Here is a 20,511-nt window from a genome sequence, read left to right on the forward strand (position 1 = left end):
TACCTGCTAAGAGCGACGACCCACCTTGGCTCAAGTCGACTTACGCGATGCGTGAACGACCATCAACTTTCAATAAGCACATGACGAGAAACTAGCGGCGTGACCAACCAATTTCACTACGCAGCTTCGACAATTCATCATGGACGACGACTACGGTGCAGACGACGAGCTTCTGGCCGCTATGGCCGCAGCTGACCCCACGCCTGCCGCACGATCAGTTCAACAACCCACGCCTACTAGAATCCAACAACCTACACCACAACGTCTAGACAAAGCACCACCAGCTTCCTCCAGCGCTGGAAAGATCGTTCAGCCAACACCGCAGGCTCTGCCGCAGAAGCAGTCTGGCTCAACTATCCTGGTATCTCCGCGCCAGCGAGGAAATCCTGTTCTTACGAGCATTCGATCTATGCCATGGGAGTACAGCGATATCCCTGCCGACTATGTCCTGGGATTGGGCACTTGCGCTCTGTTCCTGAGGTAGCTTTGCGCATCTGTCTATGTGTTGTCCTGATACTGACCCTTCTCAGTCTCAAGTACCATCGTCTGCATCCCGAATACATCTACACACGAATACGTAACCTTCAAGGCAAATACAACCTGCGCATACTCCTCACCATGGTCGACATTCCCAACCATGAAGCCTCTCTGAAAGAACTATCAAAGACATCACTCGTCAATAACGTCACCCTAATCCTCTGCTGGTCCGCCGCTGAAGCTGCACGCTATATCGAGTTATACAAGAGCTACGAGAATGCTACATTTGGCGCAATCCGTGGCCAGCAACCGTCCAGCTACGGCGAGAAGCTAGTAGAATTTGTCACAGTACCAAGAAGTCTGAACAAATCAGATGCGGTCGCTGTAGTGAGCAATTTCGGCAGTCTGAAAAATGCAATCAATGCCGATGCAGAGCAACTCGGTATGCTCAACGGATGGGGAGGAGTCAAAGTCAAGAGGTGGCAGTCTGCAGTCGAAGAGCCATTCAGGGTTAAAAAGGCTGCCAAGAGAGGCGCAAAGGCCTCGGAACGATCAGCAAGACTTGACCAGGCTTTACCTCTTTCGCGGGTTCCTCTACGGGACATGCCAACCACGGCATCATCTTCGCGACAATCTCCCGCCAAAGACACACCTTGTACAGAAAAGACAAATGAGCCCGCATCGAAGCAATTCCAGTTTATGGACAACACGGATGATGAAGACGATGAAGAGGCCATGCTTGCCGCTGCTATCGAGGCTTCGAAGAAGACTGCACAGACAGAAGAGGCCACTCGTGCGAGCCAGACAGATAAGGACGAGGAACTCAGTGGCGGTATTGCTGCTGCTTTGGCAAGACTGCGAGAGAATGATTGAAGATTTTACTATACTCTCATTAGAATTCTTATTGTCCAAGTGCCTGGTTCCCGAACCCCGAGGCTGACTTGGTTCGGCACCACACTATACGAACTGCATTCCAATATCACGCCAGAAAGGAATACCGACTCTTGGATTGCTCATGGTTGTCTCCTGCCCAGAAGAGCTGAATAGTCTATCTGGACTAAGAGTCATCAATGGCAGCATAGAAATTTCTACGCTGGGAATACACTTTGACATTATGGGATTGTGACAATTCCAGGCCAGCTATCAGCATCTTCTCAAGAGCTCAGACAACGAACGTCAGCTGGGCAAACAATATGAGGTGGCGTTGAGCCATCTGATTCATGGAACGAGTAGCTCTCGATTCTGCTAAGGCTGACCCCGGATGTTTGAGTCCTGCAACGCAGCCAGCGCCAATCGATAGCTCCTCCAGAACCCGTGATCATGAAATTTGGCATGTTAATGAGGTCGCCACAAGATATATGGATAATAGGACAGTGGGAACATGATATATCATACAGCCTCACTCACCTCAACTTTCTGTGTATATACACCAACCAATCTAGCTTTATGGTGTTCGTGCACAGAAGCTTTGAGTCAGCTCTAGGCTTCCTGTCATTATTGAGTTGTTCATAGACGTCACTATTAAATAACAACATATCATTCACCACTTCCAACGCATAGATCACATATTAGGCAAATCTTGAGGCTATATCGGAACGTGTATCATTCAATTCGGTTCAGAGCTGAGAGTATCATCCTTCTAGCTATCATTTCTCGTCAATTGGCTTCAGGTCGTGAATCTACACTTCGAGTCATGCTCGAGTTGTCCCATGCTTAGGCACCTCCATCACGCTTAGCATACTCCTCCTCCATGGCCTCGTCATAAAGTCGATCGGCCTCTTTCTCCTCTTCAGTCTTGGGCCTTGTCACGCCGGCACCAGTGTTTGCGCCGGCACCGGTAGCAACGCCAGTACTTTGATTCTGTTCTTGTTGCGGGGATTGAGGAGAAGTGGTTGTTGCGGGCTCTGAGAAAGCGGGGAGACCCATGATGTTTGATTGTGGGGGATTTGTGTTGTTTGGTAGGTGAGAAGAGAAAAGAAAAGAAGGATCGAAACGTATCAAAATTATGTGTTTTGAAGCTTTTGATAAGATTTGTAGTTGGTGAATACACGAGTCTTAACGAGTCTCTTATACTTGATGTGGCGATAGTGTGGCGAGTGAGGTACGTCACCTGTGGCTCAGGCTATCGTGGAACCAGCAGCAAGAAAGAAAAGACCTTTCAGATGAGAAAGAACTGAGGATTAATTACTAGACTCTTGGTGAGCTCCGTTTTGACCCGTTGCGACAAGCCATGAGGAACCTGGTCTAGGCTGACAGTTTATGCTGTCAGAGTAAAGCTTTGATTGGACACTCATTGCGAACTCGGGCCATCGTCGATCAGGGTCTTACTGTGACATCATTTCCGAGGGTTAACCTATTCTTCTCACTCCTAAAGAGCTTACAAGAAGTGGAAATTTATTTGTAAACTTCTACAAAGTCCCAGTCTTGAGGTTAATGAAGGTGGCATACAAGATGACCGCAGTGTACCTCTCATCCAGCCGGATGCCATCAGTTCTGACTGGGTCTTAAAAACAAAATCAGGGTATTTACATCTGCAAACATGTCTCGCTTCTCCAGACTCCAAGGTCTTTTTTATACCAAGCTAGAATTCCCGAGCTTCACCAATATCGCAAACATCAAATACACCCACCTCTGGTAGGCCTCTCTTTCGCAGAGCCGTCTTCAGCATCTTGGGTGGTTCCAGAACTTCCTCCAACGTGAGCGCCCACGTGCCCCAATGGATTCCCATTGCACGCTTGCATTGTGTGTCGCGGAAGATCTCGACGGCGTCTGCCGGATCCGCATGCACAGGCGAGAATGCTACACGCGGATGATAGGCACCAATTGGAATCAAGCCAAGATCAAAAGGTCCCCGGAATTCGCCAATCTGTTTGAACTGAGGGCATCTTGGAAGATGATCATATTCAGGACTGTAGTCATCGGTTCCAGGAGGGAGACTTGGGACTGATCTGTAGCCTGTGTCGCCACCGAACCAAACTGACTTCTCGCCAGATCGAACACCCCACGAGCACCAGAGGGTAGTGTCACGATCCCAAATGGATCGCGCCGAACCGTGCTGACACGGCAAAGCCATTATCCTGGCGCTGATCTCGCGGGGGCTGTCTCCATCCTTGACTGTGACGGTGAGGTCGGCATCCTCCCACCAATCAAGCTCAGTAACATGGTTGATGCCAGACTTGCGGAACCATGTCTCCAGACCCAGACCGACAAAGAATTGAGCGTCTGGGTGGTATTTCTGGACCTCGAGAATGGAAGAATGTGAAAGGTGGTCGTAATGGGAATGACTAATGCAAACAGCATCGATGATTGGAATATCTTTGATATCACAAGGCTTGGGCGTATATCGCTTCGGTCCCATGAAGTCGAATGGAGAGCATCGGTCCTCGAAGACAGGGTCGAAGAGAACGCGCAGGCCAGAGGGGAATTCGACATAGTAGCAAGCGTGGCCTAGCCATGTCGCGCGGATCCTATCGCTTGTTTCGCGCTCGGTATTCCATTGCGGCTTTACCACTGGCACAGTTGGGGGAGTCAAATCGGGATGCTTCATGTCGCCGGTGAAAGTGGGCCTAGAACGATATCATCAGTTTCTGGACGACGAAGCGCTCTTGACATGACAAAGTCCTCACATACCACCAGACTCTTCGCACCATGGTACCGAAGTTGGGACTGTATGCATGTGAAGGATAAGGATTCTTGAAGCCCACTAGAGAGCCACGCTTGAGGAGATGGTGAGGGTTGGAAACGGCTTCATCTGGAAGAGCTGATCGACCAGGTATTTTTGATACGGCAGTGCTAGAGGCGATAGATCCTCCAGATGAGCCAGGTGCATTCCTTGTAGCCAGCTCCGGAGGCTTCAATTGAGCTGAAGCAGCAGTTGCGGCTGGAGCCATGATGGTAGAGGATGCTGAGGAAAAAGTTGAGTATGTGGAAGCAAAAGCCAAGGGTTTAGTATTTTTCGTTGATCCAAAATGATAACTTAGTTGACGGATCGTCAAAGAAGTACGCGGCATGTGGTAGCAATGTCCCAAACCGGAGGCTTCGGACTTTAGCAGAGTTACAGTTGCACGAGGTAGGGATTGATTGGACCAGGGCAACCAGGCAAGATTATTTGGCATCCATTGATGAAAGGGAAGGCCAACAATTGAGATGAAAAGAGAGAAGGGAGAGAAGAGAGAAGATGAGGAGGTGGAGATGTAGATGTAGACGTCAGGTAAAAAAATATGGAGAGACAGGGCAGAAGAAGAGTCAGAGACGGAGACAAGAGAGAGAGAGACTGAGAGAGAATGAGTGAAGGAGCTATGACCTTTGGAGTCTAGGCAAGTACATTGCTGGAGACCAACAATGGAAGCATCATGGAAGCTACCGAGAACTAACTTGCCGAGATTACCTAGCACTACGGATACCTACCTACCTAGGGGGCCCTTAGACGGGTGCAGACTGCAGTGGATGACAACGGGGATAAAAACTTGGCGGAGTTAACACTGATGAATGAATGTTGTGACTTGTTGGGCAGTTATGCAGCTGAGACATGATATTCACATAATGAGTGGTCTAGTTAGGCGATACTTACTCAACAGCATATACTACTAACTTAAGTAGATACTCACTCTCATCCAATCTGTACTTAGTCAGGTAGTGTGAAACATATCAATCACAAGTTCTTTTCAGGTTCATCATAGCGCCTCACTTTTGCATTCATAACTCCATCCCCAACCCAATAAATGCCCTACAGGGCCTTGGCGGAGTTTGCATCACTTTTCCCGCTCGCAGATTACAACCCCCCGATTCCCCGACCGGGGCAATTAAGAGGATCTTCCGAGGGCACCCGGGGGAATAAACGAATCCGAATGCAACAGAAGCTTTAACTTACATTGTATCCTTGTCTTATTCTAGCGAGTTTCCAGCTCCATCGACTGTATGTACTTCGTGTTGTTGACTCCAATATCGCGGCTCATAAGATGTAATACGACCCTACAGAGAAAAAGAGTCATATCTACTGAGCACTCACGAATCATTGCAGTCATGGAGCTAGCTACCCCTGCTGGCATCTTCGGGAACCCCCTGACAAGGTGCTGACTATCCTTGTCGCCGCCATGTGGTGCCCATGCTTGCCATGCCATGCTACGCACGTTGCCGTCAGCTTACTATTGCAGCATTGATAATTGAGAAATAGGCAACGTCGTTACGCTTTTTTCCGTAACTAGAATCTTCGTAATCAAGGCCAACTACTATATCGGATAGCCTCGTGGTATCTTTCCTAAAAACACCAAAGCAAACCACCAGGTATCTACCATTACTAACATGTCATAATGCTCAAACTCGCGCTCATCAAAAGCATATCCACCAGAAAGGGAGGATGTATACTTGAGACAGGGACCAGTCAGACGAGATTGTGTCCAACTGCTCTCACTCATCCATCAGTCGACCCATCATGAAGCCAAACGCCATAAAACAAACCAGAAGGCCGCCCGGAACATTAATCGTCATCATAAGCGTCTCGGAAGATTGCTTCATGTGTAGCTCTCATCACATATCCATCTGTCGAGTCTCCTCGCCCATCTCGTCACTACCGAGCTCCTTCTCGAGTTCGTCTGCTACGAAGCCCTCATAGTCATCAAGATTCTTTTGGACATGAATCTTGAACTTGATGACATCGTTGAGCATTCTGTCAATCTCGGTGTGAAGCTCTTCTCGGAGAGCGTTGGCCTGAAGCACAAGTTGCTCGTATCTGTTTGCCCCGTCAGTACTTGTCACTTTGATCAAAAGCGCGTGTCCACTTACTCAATTGTTGTGTTGATCTCACGCTGCTCCAGAATTTGCACGTTTTCAGACAGCCCAGCTCGCATACGCGACAGTTCCTTCTCCATCTTCTCAATATGTGCGTCAGAGGCCATCTTCTGTGCTGTCGACACCTCTTTCGTTCTCTCATACTCCTCTTCTGCTGCTCGAACACGGTGGTTCAGTGCCTCCACTTCACTGCGCCTGTCCTCAATGGCCTCCTTTATGCCATCAAGGAGATCGTGATCCTTCATCATTTCTTCCATTGCCGCTGCTCGGCGATCTGAGATTTCCTTGCGCAGCGACAGGAAGCTATTTCGGATTTGTCCCCGAAGGTCCAAGTTGAGAATATGACCTGCTTGGTATCCAGTGGTGGCGTCAACAAGGAGACGGTCCGCAGATGATGGGCCTGATGATCCCTTCAAATTGGTAGAAGTGTAATCCGAGCTATCAGCCACCATGACCTGGAGCTCAAACTCCCTACCTTTGGCGTTGGCTGCCGTCGAAGGGATCAGTGCAATCTGATACGCCATTGTGTTGTATCGATCCACCATTTGCTCCAATTCATCTAGTTTTCGGCTCGCCTCAGTCTCTCGCTCCGTCACCTTCTTCTTTACTTCCTCCAGTCGTTGGCCAGCTGACTCAATGCCGCGCTGCAATCGCTCCCGCTCTGCAGTCATGCGGTCAATATCCTGCATGCTGATTCCTTGGGCATCCACAGCTTTTTGTAGACTTCGTCGCTCCTCGTCGGCCTCTTGAAGCTCTTCCATGAGTTTGTCAAGCTCTTCTTGAAGGACTTGAGACCGGCTCTCGTACTTCTCGGACCTTTGCATCGCCAGGGCATTATACTCTTCAAATTTGATCTTATCCTCCTCCATAATCTTGAAGTGGTTATCGAGAACCGCAGGGTCGGGTGTCGACTTTTCCAAATCCTCGATTTCCTTGAGAAGTCGTGCGTTTTCAGCTTCTAGCATTTCGAGTTCTGATGTGTATTTGGAGTTTGATCGCTCAAAGGCGGCTGCCATGGATTGAACATGAGGGGCCAAAACGCGTTCAGCCTCCTCATCACCCATATCCTCGTCCATAGCCAACCAATCCCGGTAACCATTGCTGAGGAAGTCAAAGATGATGCGGTCGCCACTAACGTCAACGCCGCTCTCCATACAAGCCTCATCGTATTGGCAGTTTACATAGCCGTCGAGCATCTGTGCGAGTTGCATCATCCAGTGAAGAAGGCCAAGGAATGTACTCCAGTTCTGTCCTCCAACAGCAGCAATCTGACTCTTTGTGATACTTCTTTCGAAAGGGTATCGCATCTGCTTGAGAAGAGGAGGTACTTCCTGGTCGATATTCTTCTGGAACTTATGGCTAGGGTCTATACGGTGATAGAGCCACTGGAACATGTAGTTAAAGTCCTTCTGCGTCGGCGATTTGAGGACGTTTTGCGAGAGAACGTGCTTCATCTCCATTTCGAAGTTGTGCTGAACCATGTATTCCAAAATTTCTTGTCCAATACGAGCTTGAAAGGATCGATCTTTCAGGGGTCGCGGGTCGCGGGGTACACCAGCTGGGGCTGGTGTAGTTTGAAAGAAACTCTGGTGGTGCGTCGTTGCAGGAGCGGTAGATTGACGAGGTCGGTACACGCTGCTGCGTCGATCGCCATCAGTGGAAGCTCGTGTTGTAGGATTTGGTGTGAAGGCCGAGGCTTTAGGAGCAAACGAAGAGCGCTTCACCGACGAAAGGCCAAGGTCGGCAAGATTGGTTCCGGATGACGAGCGTTGGAACAACGGCTGGTTAGGTCGCTGCATGGCAAGGGATTGCCTAGATCCCGACATGGAACGGACATGACTGCCAGGGTAATTGCCGCCAATATTGGAGCTGGATCGCTTCATAGTCGAACCAGGCTGCGGAATGGCGCTGTTTGCATTAATACCACCAAGGGTCTATGTTGCAGGTTAGAATCAATATTGCTTAGGCCGATGCGCGGGAATGGCGGTCTACCAGTTGGGCGCAAAAACTGGTAGAAGATATTCGGTATTCGTACCTCTCTAGGTCTACGGACGCTCCAAAGGCCCGTATCTTGGGACATGATCTAGCGAAAGGGGAAACACGCGACTGCAATGAGGTGCATGCGCAAAGCAGGCGACTATCGTGTGCTGTTGTATGCGCGGAGGGGTCGTCGTGATAATGGTGTTGATGTAAAGTGGGATGTGAAAATGCAGAATGGCGTAGAGTCAGGTAAAGAGAGTAGGGTAGGGGAGATTAGGCGTTGCAGAGTGTTGCTCGGGAGGAAAGTAAACAAACCATTAGCTCGGCCTGATTGGTTAATAATTTCTGTGTTGTCTCTGGTGGATAACGGTTGAGCTGGCAAAAGTGGATATTCAATTAAGATTACACGTGATCGCATCTGCAGCCTCAATCTGAAGGAAACCGTTTGCGGTACGTATCTCGGCAGGTCAATTGGGAGAAGCCTCGGTACAGACCGGTCACGCTTCCGACTCCACGCCTCCACGTTCTTGAACTCCACGGCCCGGCCTCCGCAAGCTGAACTAGCACATGCATTTAACGTTTCCATCATCATCGCTCAAGTCCTTTCAGGAGTTACTTCTACAACTTTTCCCATTGCGACTCAGGTTATGTGGTGAGAGCCGTCTGACGGCTAAATACTAAACATGGCTATTCGCGAGGATCTTGTATCCTCTGCAGTAAGTTGACATACTCCCCCAGCCACCAAAGCTATTGGAACAGAACCCAGCAGATGCTAACTCCTGAATAGACCCAATGTCAGTATTGATTCCGATACAGCCATTACAAGTGCGCCGACTAACCCATGGCAGTTCTCCAGGACCCCAGTGTCGCGTCATCCTCCGTCGAGAACCGCATCTCATTCCTTCGAAGCAAGAACCTGACCCAAGAAGAAATCGACGTTGCGCTGGCACGAACAGGCGGTAGCGGACCTCCAGCTCCCAGCGCGCCTTATCCCAGCGCCCCCGCCGGCCCTCCTCCTGGTCAACAATACTATCCCCCCTATCCACAGCATGCCTGGCAACCACCGCCACCTCCTCCCCGTAGGGACTGGAGAGACTGGTTCATCATGGCCACAGTAGTCGGAGGCGTCTCTTATGGCCTCTATGAGTTAGGCAAGGTTTGTGCTTGCCATTGTAGCGATTTTGATGATGTAAGCTAACTTGCGACCAGCGCTACGTATATCCAATGGTCGCGCCTCCGACACCGGAGAAATTGGAACAAGATAAGAAATCGATCGAGGACCAATTTGACCGAGCTTTCACGCTTGTTGAGCAGCTTGCGAAGGATACGGAGAGTCTGAAGAATGCCGAAAAGGAGCGAACAGAAAAGCTGGACGCAGCGATCGCGGACCTCGAGACAGTCATGACCGACCTCAAGGCTGCGAATCGTCGTCGGGAGGACGATGCGACCCGAATTCGTGACGAGGTTCAGTCTCTCAAGGACGCGATTCCTAAGGCTCTCGAGAACCAAAAGGGCCTGACTGATAACCGGCTGAAGGAGATCAACACTGAGCTCACCAGCCTCAAGACATTGGTATCTCAGCGCATGGCCACCCCCAGCAGCAGCACCGGCTCTTCAACCATTAACACCTATATGCGAGGCACAGCCGGAACTGTTGGTGCCAGTGGAAGCTCCAGCGCAGCTACTCCTGCGGCCTCTACCTCCACTCCCGCTGCTAAGACCAACGGAGAGAAGGCCACAGTTGAATCAGCTACTACCACCCCTGCTGCAGAGGTCCCCAAGCCTACATTCCCCTCTGCTCCTCAACTCAACCGTTCATCCTCCCCTCTCGCCAACATGACCGGCAAGAAGTCGATCCCTGCTTGGCAGATGGCTATGGCTAACCAGAATGATACATCGTCGACTCAGGTCAAGGCGGACGAGCCAAAGGCTGGCGCTAGCTCCAGCTCTTGAAACAGTGAAGAGTATACTTGACCATAATTGTACAATATTTATGCATCCATAGTTTTGGAATAATCGGGTCTGTTGAATGGAGGTGTTTACGTGGCGGGATGGTTTGGTATTGTAGCGTTATATCGCCATTGTCAATTTTACCACATTACTTATTTGAGCCTAATTTACAAGCTCGTAAGACTATTCATCTGCTGTAGATGTGGTAGGCCTAGTATGATCCTTGGATCATGATTATACAAGCCGTGATAATTCTTTAAATCAAGCAAAAATACTCCGAAACCCTGACATGACAGTGAAAGGTATTATGAAGAAGTTATGATATGCAAGATGCTTGATTTGGACAGAAAAGCCTGCAAGATCCAATACCAGTATTGTTTTAAGTTCCGCGCCTAGTTGTTTGCTTCTTCCCACCTCGCGTGCGCTTACATGCATCCCCTTGCTATCGCGCATGCACTCAACCTTGACGCTGCCCGCAAGAATTACCATTTTGGGCTTGATGAGCCTACCAGTCTCATAACCCGCACTCGACCAACGCATTGACCGTTGAAGGCTTTCATCTCAAAGTAATTACTAGTAGTCCAGTAGATGAAGGCAAAAATAAGAGTTCGTCTTGTCAAATTCGCTGGCCAATCTCCGCAATATCATTCTGGTTCTGTTGCCGAGGGATCTGATTCATGTCTGAAGCGCTAGTTGCAACTCCATGTAGACGTCACTTGAAGGTTGGGCTGTGAACTAATTCCGTGTGCCTCGGCTCATTTTGTTGAACCAACGCATCACCTCAACTGATCACACACTATGATTTCTCTGTGATTTGACTGACAAGAGTGAAAAGGAACAACTTGTCACGACTTAAATATCGACCTTTCAGCTGCCAGAGAGTTCACGCTGGCCCTAGGTAACCACACCTAAAAGCCCACTTACACTTACAAGTGGCAAAGCAACAAAGTGTCATGGATCTCCAAGATCGCCATTCCGGACAAGGACTTTGACGCGATTCCAAACAGAAAAGACAGCCCCTGATTGGGCTCTGTTCGAGGGAGATCATTGAAATTGGATCCAAGGGGTCCCTAAGTCTTTGTCTAGTTAGAAGCCGCTGTACGACAACTCTTGAACTGCCTCAGCTGGTCCTCTCTTCTACTACCCCTCCCTCTAACCTATTACCCATACCTTTATGACTCGGGTCACAATCGGGCAAGTCTATGTAGTTCTGTTTATATCAGGTCAATGTCTTCCTCGACCTGTCCCATGCCCATCTGTTGTCTTGATCACTTCGTCTTTGTCTGAAAATCACTTACATCGCCTCACCTCAACGACTATACCACTTTACATAACCTTGACATTGAGACCGCTATGGACTCGGCAACTCTGGAGACTGTACGGACAGTCGTTCCATTACTCCCTCTCATCGTCCGCCAGGGCCTAGCACACATCCTCAACCTTTCCGACTCATCCAAATATCTCGACCTGCGAAGCGCCATCATCATCGCCTGTCTTCGCGTTATTCTCACACCAAAGGCTCCCCGTAGTATATCATCTGTCCAACGACTTACACTCCGTGACTCTGGTATAAAGGGGCACATCTGGGTTAGCAAATATGCCAGTCCACGACCCCCAGAGACATCAGTCCGCGATGCCCTCATCAGCACACTCGAACACCTTGGAGGCTCCACCTGCCGAGTCCCCGTTCCTGATCTCGTTGATGTCGAGGCCGAGTGGACCGGCTACCGGAGCGGTGTAGCCCGTGGCGCTCCGTTGCCTGATGTGTCGGAGCGGGAGAGGTACCACGGCATGATGCAAGAGTGCAAGAAGCCAACAACAGTCTTGTACTTGCACGGCGGCGCTTACTATCTCTGTGACCCAGCAACACATCGTCCTACAACAAAAAAGCTGGCGCAGTTGACGGGAGGTCGGTGTTACTCAGTGCGCTATCGACTTGCGCCGCAGCATCCATTCCCTGCGGCGTTGCTTGACGCTTTTGTGTCTTACTTGACGCTTCTATATCCACCTCCGGATGCTTATCATGATCCTGTGCAACCGGAGCATATTGTGATTGCTGGTGACAGGTATGTCTCGGGCATGAGTCGTGTGTCACAAGGACTAACATAGAAGGTTATAGCGCCGGCGGCAATCTTTCACTGTCGTTACTCCAACTCATCCTCGAGCTCCGCAGACAAGACTCTCCAATTCTGTGGCACGGCGAGCTGCGTCAGGTTCCCATGCCAGCTGGCGTAGCACTCAACTCTCCATGGCTTGACATTACACAAAGCTCCCCAACATGGGAGATGTCAACGCCAACGCCATGTGATTATCTTCCCAAGCCGGAGGCCATCGAGAAGCGCACAGTTCCTCCGTGTGAGGCCTGGCCAGCTAATCCACCACGACGGAACATGTACATCGCCGACGACCTCGCTGCTCACCCTCTTGCATCTCTCGTCATGGCGCGCAGCTGGAAAGGGGCGCCGCCTATCTACCTTTGCACGGGATGGGAAATCCTTGCATATGAGGACAAGTTTCTTGCTCGCAAACTCGAGGCTGATGGTGTGCGAGTGGTGTTCGAGGAGTACGAAGGTATGCCGCACTGCTTCGCTATGATGCTGCGTAACGCTCCTGCAACGCCACGGTGCTACAGCGGCTGGGCATCATTCATACGTGCCGCAGTGGAAGACCCCGACAGCATTGAGTCGAGTGCTGTCATGATAAGGGCGAAAACATGCGAAGAGGTTCCGTTGAGGTTTGACCAGTTGAGTGATGTTTCAGAAGAGGATATTCAACAAAGGGTGCTTCGGAAGACAGGGTTAGATGATCGGATTCTAGAAATTCCAATAGCTAAGCTTTAAATGGTGGCTTTACTTGACGACGGTTTGAAACGCAATTGGGCATGTAATGGGATTGGATACATATATGGGATATTGCTTGGAAGCTAGGCGCTAGGAATATCGTTACACATGTCAATTGCTCTTCTTGGTAGCAGAAATTCCAATTCTATGATGATTTATTATCTTTTATTTGTGTGGGATCCAAGTTAAATGAGTAAGGTAGTGTCGCTTTGGCATATGGATGTCTGACTTATATATGAGCTGCCCAGCAACTGAAACGTTAACATTAACGACCGGCACCCTCGGAACTTATAAGCCAAGACTCATAGGATCAGCACCCACGTTACGTACCACGAAACCTCAAAACCAAAACAACTGTTCTTCCATAAACATCAATTGCTTCTTTTTAAAACAATCAATTTCCATTCCGGCTCCGCCTCCACACTTCCGATCCCCGAGACCGGCCCGCACGGGAAGACCCACCAAACTTTTATCCCAAATGTCGCTGATCGCTTCACCTGAAGAGCAAAACAAGCCACCTCCAGACTCAGAACCCGGGTCCCAGTCCCCGACAATGGAGCGCCACAAGCAGGCTGTGACAACCATCGCATCAGCCGTTCGCGGCTTCTTCGAGCGTCGTGAGCCATACCGCATCTTCCACGGCAGCACGAATAGCACGCGGCCTCAGCAGACAGGCAAGCCCGTCGTCGATATCAGCGCCCTTCGAAATGTCCTCCAGGTCGATCGTGCGACTCGCACTGCTCTCGTCGAGCCCAATGTTCCAATGGATAAGCTTGTTGAGTCTACGCTGAAGCATGGCCTTGTACCGCCTGTTGTTATGGAGTTTCCTGGTATCACGGCCGGAGGAGGGTTTGCAGGCACAGCTGGCGAGAGCTCCTCGTTCAAGCACGGATTCTTCAATGATACTGTCAATTGGGCCGAGATGGTTCTTGGAAATGGCGAGGTTGTTCGAGCATCGCGGCAGGAGAACGCTGACTTGTTTCGTGGTGCTGCTGGAGCTGTCGGTTCTTTGGGCATGACAACGCTTCTTGAGCTCCAGTTGCAGGAAGCTAAGAAGTTCGTGAAGACGACCTATCACCGTACGAGCAGTGTTGCCGAAGCTGTTGCCCGGATCCGCGCCGAGACCGAGAATCCTTCCAATGACTATGTCGACGGCATTCTCTTCTCCAAGGACCATGGTGTTGTTGTTACTGGTACCCTGACTGATGACAAGCCTGCCGATATCAAGCCCCAGACCTTCAGTGGTGCTTGGGATCCCTGGTATTATCTCCATGTCCAAGATCGCACTCGCAATATTCCCTCCGCTGGCCCTACTGCCTCCGCCGAATCTGCCTCATCCTCTCCTGTTGATTATATCCCTCTCGCCGAGTACTTCTTCCGCTATGACCGCGGTGGTTTCTGGGTTGGCGCCGCTGCCTTCACTTACTTCAAGGGTGTTCCTTTCACAAAGTTCTTCCGCTGGTTCCTCGATGATTTCCTTCACACTCGTATGCTATACCGCGCTCTTCATGGCAGCGGCGAGTCTGCTCGTTTCATCGTCCAGGATCTGGGTCTACCTTATAAGACTGCTGAGACCTTTGTCGATTACACTGCCGAGAACTTCAACATCTGGCCCCTATGGCTCTGCCCTTTGAAGCAGACACCTCCTCCGACTTTCCATCCTCACACTGGCGAGACCACAACTGCTGCTGACGGAACTGTGACCACTCCACCATCACTGAACATTGGTCTCTGGGGCTGGGGACCTTCTGACCCAGATGAATTTGTTGCCAAGAACCGCGCTCTCGAAGATAAGCTTGTTGAGCTAGGAGGTTTGAAGTGGCTCTATGCTCACACTTATTACAACGAAGATGAGTTCTGGAAGCTCTACGACCGACAATGGTATGAGGCTCTGCGAAAGAAATATCACGCCGAGACACTTCCTACTGTTCATGACAAGGTCAAGGTTGATGTTGAAGCACGAAAGGAAGAACGACAGAAATGGAAGCGTTCTCTCAAGAGCAAGCCCCCGCTGGGCGGCCTGTATGGTATCTGGAAGGGCATTCAGAGCAAGGACTACATGCTCCACCGACATGCAGAGTGGAAGTTCAAGGAGGAGAAGTAGACGAATACCCCTATTTATGTACGAGTAGAAGATAGTTGTAAAAGTATCGGAACACGGCTTGGAAGCCCATGTTCTTAGATGTCATTTATACCGACAACCACACAGTCGCTGATAGAAGAATAGACACGAGTTAGAGAAAGGTTGATCGGTTGAAATACTTTTTTTTTTTTCATATTCCAAGTATCGTAAACTCTTCTAAGCGCCAAATGACCAGGTCTATATGGTGCGGGCCTTCACAAACTTCCTCGTAAATCTCCCAGGAGAGACGGTCCCCAGTACTTCCACAAGCCAAAATATCCATAATTATTAGCTCAATTAGAGGACCTCGATGTCAATCTCCATTGCGCGAATTGCGCTTCTATCATCATCCGCTATATTCTTCTTCCCTGTGCGTCTAGTTTTCTCCCGTTGAAGTCATCATGTTCATGATATGCTTACTGCTTGGTCCATAGCTGTAATGGAACCAAGTCTAGAAGCGAAAGTGTCTCGTATATAAGTTCGTTCGAGCAGGGATTCTTTGGATTTTCAAAAGATGATCCTTTACTCCTTGATAGCGTACTCGCGCTTGAACATGTCGTCGACCTTGGTAAGGTAGTAAGTACCAGGGGCGATGGTAGAGGCGTCACCCTTGGGAGTGTAGTCCTTCTGGAGATGGGCCTGCTTTCGGAGGTTGCACATCTAAAAACAGTTAGCGCACGTTTTTTTATGTATTGCGATGAAATGTTCTGTATTTACCTCGTCGTAGGTCTCAGGGGGGACAGCGCGGCGGGCCTCGAGGCGGGCAGGGATGCTGAGGACGCTGGAGATCTTCTCAACGCTGCCGTTGATGCGGAAAGACAGGAAACTGGCAGCAAGACCAGATCCGTAGCTGAAGAGACCAATTCGCTTGCCCTCAAGAGCCTTGTTGTCGACAACGCTGATCAAGCTGGCAAGACCACCCCAGACACTGCCACAGTACATGTTACCACAGTTGGTGGCGACCTGGATGGAGGGGTTGACGCGCTCCTGGAAACGCTTCTTGGTGAGGGCCATGAAGGTCTTCTCAACAACCTTGTCGGTCAAGGACTTCTCGTAGTCCATGTCACGGAGCTCAGGAGCGACCTCGGCGAAAGCAGGAGAGTCGGCATTAGCGAGGTAGTCGTGGTAGAGGAGACGAGCGTAAGACTTCTGGACAAGCTTGCAAGTAGGGGAGTGGAAAGCAAGGTAGTCGAAGCGGTCGAGGCTGGTCTTGGTAGACTCGTCACCGTTGGAAGCACCGTTGGTGCCGTTGGTGGCCTGCTTGGCCTCACGCTTGCAGTAAGCGCGGTAAGCGGCATCGAGGGCCTTGGTGTAGCAGTTGACGGAGTAGTGACCATCGACATAGGGGTACTCGCTGGTAAGGTCGGGCTTGTAGAAATCGTAGGCGTGCTGCATGTAGGTACCACGCAGACCGGGCTCGGCAACAATAGGGGCGTTGGGGCCGATCAGGAGAGCGACGGCACCAGCACCACCAGTGGGGCGAGCGTTACCCTTGGCGTAGAGAGCAATATCACCGGCAACAACGATAGCATCGCGACCGTCCCAAGCGGAAGACTCAACCCAGTTGATGGCGTTGAAAACAGCGTTGGTACCACCGTAGCAAGCGTTGATAGTGTCGACACCCTCGATGTTGGTGTTGTCGCCGAAAAGCTGCATGAGAACACTCTTGACGGACTTGGACTTATCGAGAAGAGTCTCAGTGCCGACCTCGAGGTAACCAATCGAGTTGGGGTCGATGTTGTAGTTCTTGAGGAGCTTGGAGGTAGCAGTAAGTGCGAAAGAGTAGATGTCTGCAGAAATCGCATATTAGCGGTGATCCAATGCCATCATGAGATTTCCCCAGGACGCGGTGAGGATAGGCGCAATGCGCTAAGATCGTCTTTTCAGGGGACGGTGAAGAATTGGAGAAACTTACCCTCACGGTCGTCGCAGAAGCTCATCTTGGTCTGGCCAAGGCCAATGGTGTACTTTCCGGCGCTAACGCCATCGAACTTCTCGAGCTCAACCTGATCAACATACTAAAGAGCAAATAAAATTGTGGTTAGCTGGGGTCATCAAGGAGGCGTTCGTTCAAGCGTTGGGATAGAGGGGCACAATCTGAAATGGAGGGGCACACGACCAGAACCCGAACACGAGAGTAATAACGCAGGGACTTTTTTTGTCCCATCCAAAAAGTTTGGTGAGGGGCAAGATTCAACGACAACAGTTCCCAGCAGAAACAGGACAACATGAGGACATTGAAGATTGTGTGACGATGGCGAACAATCGCAGAGGGAATAGCTCAGCTTACCTGGCTAGGGACATAAAGCTCAATGGCCTTGATGCCAATGTTCTGAGGACGAGACATGATGAAGGATTTGGGTAGAGAAAGAGACGGTTGGTGGGGGGTGGAAGAAGCAGAAGAGGAAGGACAAAGAAAAGAAGAGATGGAAGAGAAGTCGAGAAAGAAGAAGAGGATGTGGAGATATCTTATAATAAGACGATAACAAGGGAAAGGAAGAGAAGGGGGGATCCGGAAGAAGAGCGCGAGATTGCGGGTTCAGGGACAAGCAGTAACTAGAGAGTGTGTGTGTCTGTGTAGGAGTGGTCTTGGTGCTTGTTAGGTTGAGATGGACTGAGATTGGATCTCCAAATCCAAGGTGAGGTGAGGTACTGTAGACGGACGGGGTGTGATTTCAGTGAGTAAGTGGCCGCAGCGGGGTGAAACGAGTGACCTTTACTTGTTGGGCGGGTTACCTACCTAGTTAGGTTCAGAGGTATCAAGTTTTTCACCGCCCTTTGCCTTTTTCCACTGGATAGGCGCTGCACTGTTGGCCTCTCGTGTAATTGGATTGGTTGCGTCTGAGTTTTGAGGTACTTGTAGGCTTGGAGTTAAGGTCATGGATCCTTGGATCATGGTCATGATGGACGATGACCAACTTGATAAGAAGCTTGGACGTCAAACAACAATACTCATAACTAACTGTCTATTGTTCGCAGCCTATATACGCATTTAGATCAAGAGACAATTCTCCCTCTGATAATAACACCGAGCCATACCGTGATATGACTCGAGATCATGTCAACAAACAACTTAGTCATGACCTCACTACAACTCTCGCAGCAACCGAGAATTTTTTGTTTCCTCCTCTTCCCGCTCCTGGCTTCTGCAGCACATGTCGCCTCCTGCCAGGGGCAAGCCTCAACCGCCGGTGGGTGCCGGGCCAAGATGTACCTGGTGTGCTTGACAGCGGTCCTATTCGGGCTTGTCTTGTTGTGATGGGATGGTGTGGATTAGCTGCTGCTTGGTGGGACCTTGGACGGGTATAATTGAGTGCCTGCGGTAGCGGTAGCGGTAGCTGCTGGAAACACGAACACGACAGCACATAGTCACTAGTGGTAGGTGATTAACCTGGGTTTCTGGTAAGGCTTGATATCCGGTAATTAATCCCCCTGTAATTACTACAAGGTGATCCTTCAATACCCAGTATTCCTAACGGGCAGTGGCATAATATCCGTGTGTGCTCATCTACTAATGGCTTTCAAAGCAATCAATAGGTTGTTGGGAGGGTGGTCTGTGGTACAGTTACAGTAGGCAGGCCTCTTCGCTTGTTGGCGTTTAAACAATGTTTCGAGGAACCCTACTCAGTTTAGTAGCTGATCTGCACTACCTACCCTTTAGAGTAACTTTCCGAAAATGAATTCTTTATTAGGACTCTCTTAGAAAAGAGCTTACATCTTTTCTTAGTAAGACTTCGGGGCATAATCTATAACAGTAGCAAACCGGATTTTGTTAGAGCCAATGGAATTACTTGTCCAGTCTGTGATGAGGTGCCACGAACCTCCAACTCACTCCACCAGACACAAACGGGAGGCTGTGGCCTAGAACCCGTCTTTTTCCAGGGACTACCCGCTAATTAGCAGGGGACAACAGCGTACCATCGCTTCTAATCCCGCATCACTGCGCTTACCCTTTTTTGGACGGCTCCATTTCATCCCATCAACAGCTTCGATATTCTTCAACTTCACCCATGCACTCGATTCGTACAATACAACACTATCAAGACTCTCCATGTCTATCATATCTTGCATATCATCGTATTCTTATGAGACAATAGTGTCAGCACTAAAACCATCTATATCATTGGGCTATACATGTATAGCTAGCTACATGGGCCTGACTTCCAACGACTTGGCTGGAATCACTCAATGGATGTGTCCCACTCTCTCATCGCTCAAGTTCTTTGGGCCCATCTGCCGTTCGCGTTCTGAATTGCGTGTATGGATGGCTAATTAGTGTTTCTTTCTTACAAGTACCTATACCCCAGCCATGGCTACTAAGTTTTGATTCCCCACGCACGATATGCTGATGGAGGCAGCTATGATGTGATTTCGACGGCTTGCCTCAAGACTGCTCTATCTACTACATATTTGTTTCTAGTACCACCTGATGACAGCTTTTCGATATCCTTTAGGCTCATCGGTTAGCCAGTACGATGGCCAAACACTCAATTAACATCCCCAGCGTTCTCGGAGAGTACTTACGCTTATGGACATAAGAAATTTATCGGCTGTGTCCCACGCCGTGCCCCGTCTTTAGCGTCATGTCCCGGTTTGTCCCTCATGTGCAACTTGCTTCATCATACAATCCCTGGCTTGTGACGACGTCAACTCGTACTTCATTATCAATCGCTCAGCATAAGATCCGCCGCATTCCGTTCTTCGGCGTGGGTCAAAACCGCCATCCTAAGTCTGATATAGCTAGCCTCCAAGACTTTGACACACTTTTGTGTCCAAGTCCGCCGCTATTCGGCCTAAGATAATCAACGTGCAGATTCCTGCATCTCAGGTACTGCCATCACGCCTGATTGATTATCGCTCAAGATTTTCGGATGGGGTCGGTCGGCGTGGAACCTGAATGGTATCCATCTAGCGTCTACGTACCTCTTGGACACGGGCCCTGCGGATGGCAGAACTATGTATCGCCCTCTTACGCCTCACGGAAGGATTGTCAACGTATGCATTATAACGTTTCAACGAATCCATGAGAAGCTGAAGAATGATAAGACAAGACTGAACGTGCAACCGTCTTCGGATTGCGCTCTCTTATTCGGGTCGATCATACTCAAAGCTACCTAGCCTCCCAGCCTTGTAAGCCGCATCGCATCCTTTTTGTGCATCATCGTAGGGACCTGCATGGGTAAAGGTCCATTGCAACGACACGATTAGTGGCATCTTGAGACACTCGGATCCTTTTGCGAATTCGACCGTTCAACATGATTCGCATTGTTCGGTTATTACTCTTGTTTCCAGAACTCAGACAGCCTTCATCATCTTCCTCTTCTTACTGCGCACACTACTCCTTATCTCTTGGTC

The 20,511-nt window shown here is 49.8% G+C and overlaps 8 protein-coding genes across 8 annotated transcripts; 4 read left to right on the plus strand and 4 right to left on the minus strand.

The window, feature by feature from the left end:
• Positions 1-139: 139 nt before the first annotated feature.
• Positions 140-1,350, plus strand: FSUBG_2576 (DNA excision repair ERCC-1; the record flags this gene model as incomplete). Its single annotated transcript, XM_036680363.1, has 2 exons — positions 140-480; positions 531-1,350. 2 exons carry the CDS (start codon positions 140-142, stop codon positions 1,348-1,350), a joined length of 1,161 nt encoding a protein of 386 aa, XP_036541845.1.
• Positions 1,351-2,190: 840 nt separating this feature from the next.
• FSUBG_2577 (uncharacterized protein) lies at positions 2,191-2,403 on the minus strand (the record flags this gene model as incomplete). The annotated part of the gene is made up of 1 exon (XM_036680364.1): positions 2,191-2,403. The coding sequence occupies one exon, from the start codon at positions 2,401-2,403 to the stop codon at positions 2,191-2,193; it is 213 nt and encodes a 70-aa protein (XP_036541846.1).
• A 655-nt stretch (positions 2,404-3,058) lies between these two features.
• FSUBG_2578 (Zn-dependent hydrolase (beta-lactamase superfamily)) lies at positions 3,059-4,367 on the minus strand (the record flags this gene model as incomplete). Its single annotated transcript, XM_036680365.1, has 2 exons — positions 3,059-4,043; positions 4,108-4,367. 2 exons carry the CDS (start codon positions 4,365-4,367, stop codon positions 3,059-3,061), a joined length of 1,245 nt encoding a protein of 414 aa, XP_036541847.1.
• Positions 4,368-6,003: 1,636 nt separating this feature from the next.
• Positions 6,004-8,147, minus strand: FSUBG_2579 (kinetochore NDC80; the record flags this gene model as incomplete). The annotated part of the gene is made up of 2 exons (XM_036680366.1): positions 6,004-6,205; positions 6,259-8,147. 2 exons carry the CDS (start codon positions 8,145-8,147, stop codon positions 6,004-6,006), a joined length of 2,091 nt encoding a protein of 696 aa, XP_036541848.1.
• A 780-nt stretch (positions 8,148-8,927) lies between these two features.
• On the plus strand, positions 8,928-10,197 carry FSUBG_2580 (peroxisomal membrane per10; the record flags this gene model as incomplete). The annotated part of the gene is made up of 4 exons (XM_036680368.1): positions 8,928-8,960; positions 9,032-9,038; positions 9,093-9,400; positions 9,454-10,197. 4 exons carry the CDS (start codon positions 8,928-8,930, stop codon positions 10,195-10,197), a joined length of 1,092 nt encoding a protein of 363 aa, XP_036541849.1.
• Positions 10,198-11,547: 1,350 nt separating this feature from the next.
• On the plus strand, positions 11,548-13,034 carry FSUBG_2581 (AB hydrolase superfamily; the record flags this gene model as incomplete). The annotated part of the gene is made up of 2 exons (XM_036680369.1): positions 11,548-12,260; positions 12,314-13,034. The coding sequence occupies 2 exons, from the start codon at positions 11,548-11,550 to the stop codon at positions 13,032-13,034; spliced, it is 1,434 nt and encodes a 477-aa protein (XP_036541850.1).
• A 478-nt stretch (positions 13,035-13,512) lies between these two features.
• FSUBG_2582 (delta24-sterol reductase) lies at positions 13,513-15,138 on the plus strand (the record flags this gene model as incomplete). Its single annotated transcript, XM_036680370.1, has 1 exon — positions 13,513-15,138. One exon carries the CDS (start codon positions 13,513-13,515, stop codon positions 15,136-15,138), a length of 1,626 nt encoding a protein of 541 aa, XP_036541851.1.
• A 540-nt stretch (positions 15,139-15,678) lies between these two features.
• FSUBG_2583 (hydroxymethylglutaryl synthase) lies at positions 15,679-17,503 on the minus strand (the record flags this gene model as incomplete). Its single annotated transcript, XM_036680371.1, has 4 exons — positions 15,679-15,816; positions 15,874-16,946; positions 17,072-17,174; positions 17,447-17,503. The coding sequence occupies 4 exons, from the start codon at positions 17,501-17,503 to the stop codon at positions 15,679-15,681; spliced, it is 1,371 nt and encodes a 456-aa protein (XP_036541852.1).
• Positions 17,504-20,511: the final 3,008 nt, after the last annotated feature.

This window comes from Fusarium subglutinans, assembly GCF_013396075.1.
Source record: "Fusarium subglutinans strain NRRL 66333 chromosome Unknown NRRL66333_c0000023, whole genome shotgun sequence".
NCBI classification, from domain to species: Eukaryota; Fungi; Ascomycota; class Sordariomycetes; order Hypocreales; family Nectriaceae; genus Fusarium; species Fusarium subglutinans.